The sequence below is a fragment of the Colobus angolensis genome, unplaced genomic scaffold, assembly GCF_000951035.1.
Source record: "Colobus angolensis palliatus isolate OR3802 unplaced genomic scaffold, Cang.pa_1.0 Scaffold80, whole genome shotgun sequence".
In the NCBI taxonomy this organism is placed as follows: domain Eukaryota; kingdom Metazoa; phylum Chordata; class Mammalia; order Primates; family Cercopithecidae; genus Colobus; species Colobus angolensis.
In genome coordinates this window covers 913,106-917,445 of record NW_012121821.1, presented here as the reverse complement: position 1 = coordinate 917,445, position 4,340 = coordinate 913,106, and the positions used below count along the sequence as shown (strand labels likewise).

Sequence of the window (4,340 nt, the reverse complement as noted above, 5' to 3'; positions counted from 1 at the left end):
CGTGTTAGCCAGGATGATCTCGATCTCCTGACCTCGTGATCCGCCCGTCTCGGCCTCCCAAAGTGCTGGGATTACAGGCTTGAGCCACCGCGCCCGGCAGAAACTTTTCTTATAGTTGATAAAAGGATGGTTTATCAGCTGTTTTTAGTTGTAAAACATCTACATTCTTAAAACTTGGCTCAAAATACATATTAAAAATTGGTGGGTAGAACTGAATGTAGGCACATTATATCCCATTTCTTCCCTGTCAATCACTATCAGTTATAAACTGAGAAGAATTTTAATTTTTCCTAATGAGAAAAAAGCTTTTTTTTCTTTTGATAGCTGTACCTACCTCATTAGTATAGTCTTGATATTTTGATACTTCTTCTTCAATATCAAAACACTGATTAGTCAGAGATAATAACTGTTTCCTAAGATGAAGCATCTTTCTGAAAACCAAAAGAATCAACTGATATGCAGTCTAGTGAAACATTCTTACTTCAAATGTACATTTATATTGTGCAGTCAACCACTAATTATTCCGAAAGTTTACTCACCTCATCCATTCTTCTGACTTACTCAAAAATGCCTCGTACTTTTTAACACATTCATCTGTAAAGTGCGTCATAGCTTTGGTTGCATGGTAATACAGTTTTTGCCTGTAATTTAGAAATAATCCAAGAGGCTTAAACCAATGTCACTGTTTCTACTTTCGATATTTATAAATTTTCAAATATATGAAATGTATCTTTTTCTTATAATGATTGTTGTGGCTTTAGAGTATCTACAGTAGAAAGTAAACGTTTCTAAGACATTATAGCAGCAAGAAGATAAAGAGAAGGTTCAAAATGGATGTTAAAAAAAATGCCTATTGAATGAGGTTAAAGTTAAGATGGTGGTTAAGTCTGCCCTCGCCTGTGCTCTATTATCTGTTCTTCTGTAATCAGAGCACATGAGGCAGAAGGTGACTGACTGGAACAGTAATCTTTCTCCCCTCTCCTTCTCCCATCATGGTAACTTCCCAATTAGGGAGCAGATGTGTGAACCTCAAAAATGTGTACATATTGTAACAATCCTGTAAAATCAAGATTAAAATGTACTTTTAATTGTAATTAATTTCAACTTTAAGAAGAATCCTAATAAAGATAACCAAAATAGCACCAAAAATAACTAATTATTAAACATAACCTGGATACTTACTTATCAAATTTGTGGATTTGTTCTTCATTATAAGCTAGTCCTAGAAATAGGAACATATATTACTGTTGTTAATGTAGAATCATATCATTATACACAACATATTTTCTTTCGAGATCACTGCTTCAAAAAGGCTAAGAGTTTGAAGCAGATGTCATAGATTTGTGGCTCATGGGCTTCTTATGGCCCACAGATGCTTTTATTTGGTCTGTAAATAACAATGTAAAAAGCAATTAACTGTTAACATTTAAAAATCAAGATATTTCTAACAAATTCTGTATTTCTAGCTTTTTCTGAGAAATGGGAAGACTGGGCAATACCTTTGGTGAATCTGAGTAGTGGCTCTCCCCTGTAGATGAGTCCCCACTGGCCAATCTCATTCCTTTGTTACCTGCCTGGCCTTTAGAGGTTCTGGAGTTCATGACCCTGATTTAAAGTATCCAAAAGGTTGATTTTAAGGATAGTTTTTTTTTTTTTTTTTAACACAATCAACCTTTTTCCTGACAGAATCACATCTCCGAAACAAACAGCTTAAGAAGCCACCCTTACAGATATGCCAAACTAATTTAACTGAATTATAACTAATTACTAAGAAGGATTTATTAAATTAACAAACAGCAAATTTTACTTACTACGTTCTGCTTTGTCTTTTTTGAACTGATAGTAAATCTCTGTCATGCAATTTAACAGGACTTGTAGTTTTTCCACACTATTTAAGGAAGAAAAACTCAAATAAATTAACTGAGTCAATGTGAAAAAGGACATTAATAAGAGCAGAAACTACGCACAAAGCTATAACCTACTTTCTATCTTTTGGATGAGTGCCTTCTTGATGTGCCCATGCATCTGCCAGCGATCCACCTGGAGATAATCTGCTGTCAATATCCTGAAGACTGGTTTCTATTGTTCCCTGAGAACTGGAAAGCTAAATAAAACCAAAGGTTCAGATCCAGGTTGCCAAAAGCCAGAAATGATTATCACAGTACCAACAAAGTCTAAAGTGTGGACCACATTTCTTTTGTAGATTACTTCAATTCAAAGGCACAGTAATTATTTCCATTTTTAAATACAAGAGTTCCTTACACTGATTTCCACCAGGGGTACAGTATGATAATAAAACATGAGACCAGCACTAGTACATCTTATAAAACATTTCATTCAAGACCCTTCTAAAACCACATGTAAAATACTTCTAATCTTGTTTCCTTATCCGTAAAAAGTGGTTAATTCTCCATCTCACAGCCCTGTTGTGAAAATTAAATAGAACTACTAGAACAGTCCCAAGTATCAACTGTGTGGGTAGCAAGATTTGTGCTCTTCTTGTTTTAAGAGGCCAAACCAAAGCAACTCCTCTTAAAAACAGAAAATGAAAAGAAACCTCACCTAAGAGTCTGTTCATTTTAAGCTTAGGAAATTTATCACTTACCTACCACAGAAATGCGTACAGTATTTCTAAAATTTATGAAGAAAGGATGAAGGTTAGGCTTAAAGGATAAATAAGTCCAAATATTTTAAAGGTCCTGATACACACTATTGCCTTTCAAATAATGTTGTCAGTAGCAGCTGACATTGCCACTAGCAAAAAACAAGGGTGCTCTTTAAACCACACTCTTGTCAGCACTGGCATTATAATTTTTTAATTATAATGAAAATCTGAAAGACAAAAATAGTATCTTACTGTTTTAACAAGCAATTTTTTCTTGCTATTGGATTTGAGCATTTTTTTTCAAGAGTGTTTTCACCAGATATATTTTCTTCATTTATAAATTGTCTCTAAATGTTCTTTGCTCATCTATTTTTTGCAGACTATTTTCCTTATCAATTTGTATGAGATATTTTTATAAAAAACCCTTTATCACATTTTCCCAACTTATTTGCGTTCTAGCATTTTTTAAACATATAGAGATCTTAAATTTTTATTTTATTTTTGAAACAGAGTCTCATTCTGTCACCCAGGCTGGAGTGCAGTGACGTAATTTCAGCTCCCTGCAACCTCTGCCTTCTGAGTTCAAGTTATCCTCTCAACTTAAGCCTCCTGAGTAGATGGGACTACAAGTGCATGCCATCACGCCTTGAGAATTTTTATTTTTTTTTGGTAGAGATGAGGTTTCACCGTGTTGCCTAGACTGGTCTTGAACTCCTGAGCTCAACCAGTCTACCCCCACCTTGGCCTCCCAAAGTGCTGGGATTATAGGTATGAGCCACTGTGCCTGGCTTAAATTTTTATATGATCAAATATATATCTTGGTTTTTATGCTTTGTGTCTTTTTTAACATTAATGTTTAAAATGTGTTAACTTATACATCCAATATATGGAAAACAGTTTATGGAAAAAGTCATTTCTTACAGCATTACATAGAAGAGTGAAAAGCAAACTAAAGTACCAACAGTAGAGGAATAATAAGTAAGACTATAATAAATCCACTGGCTGCAACATGATATCATTAAGAAAATGGTGTTACCAAAAAAACCTGGAAAATGCCTACACTATAATGTTATACAAAAAGTAAAAATAACAACCATATGTTTGTAGAGTAACAATCATTTAATAATACATATACAAGAAAATGAAAAGAGTGATTACCCAAATTTTAGCAGCGTAAGAATCACCTGGAAGGCTTATTTAAAAGGGCCTTTGCTGGGTTCTGCCAGCTGAGTTGCTGACTCAACATATCCGAGGTGGGGTCCCAAAATGTGCATTTCTAATAAGTTCCCATGTGAGGCTGAAGCTGCTGGCCCAGAAGCCACTCTTCTTATTTTTTATTTTTTGAGACAGGGTCTCTGTCGCCCAGGCTGGAGTGCAGTGGCATGATCTCGGCTCACAGCAACCTCCATCTCCCAGGTTCAAGTGATTCTCTTGCCTCAGCCTTCCCAGTAGCTGGGATTACAAGCTTCTGCCACTACACCGGTTAATTTTTGTATTTTTAGTGGAGACAGGGTTTCACCATGTTGGCCAGGCTGGTCTCAAACTCCTGGCCTCAACTGATCCGCCCACCTCAGCCTCCCAAAGTGCTGGGATTACAGGCTTAAAATGTTTTGAAAAAATAAATGTTTTGAACGAGGATGCATTTTTGAGGGTAAAATACTGAAAGCAAGAATGCTTCTCTTCCATGTCACTGTAATGGGGGAACAAAAGAGTCAAACTTAAAAAATACTACTGT

General features: G+C 35.5%; 1 protein-coding gene across 1 annotated transcript in view; it reads right to left on the bottom strand.

Annotated features, from left to right (window-relative positions):
- Positions 1 to 4,340, bottom strand: part of TBK1 (TANK-binding kinase 1) — an 85,170-nt gene that overhangs the window by 41,262 nt on the left and 39,568 nt on the right. The window contains exons 14-18 of the mRNA XM_011929377.1: positions 1,983 to 2,104; positions 1,812 to 1,888; positions 1,183 to 1,222; positions 540 to 641; positions 335 to 431 (exon numbers count right to left, since the gene is read on the bottom strand). Of these exons, the coding sequence (XP_011784767.1) occupies positions 335 to 431; positions 540 to 641; positions 1,183 to 1,222; positions 1,812 to 1,888; positions 1,983 to 2,104 (438 nt within the window). The remainder of the gene's footprint in view (positions 1 to 334; positions 432 to 539; positions 642 to 1,182; positions 1,223 to 1,811; positions 1,889 to 1,982; positions 2,105 to 4,340) is intronic.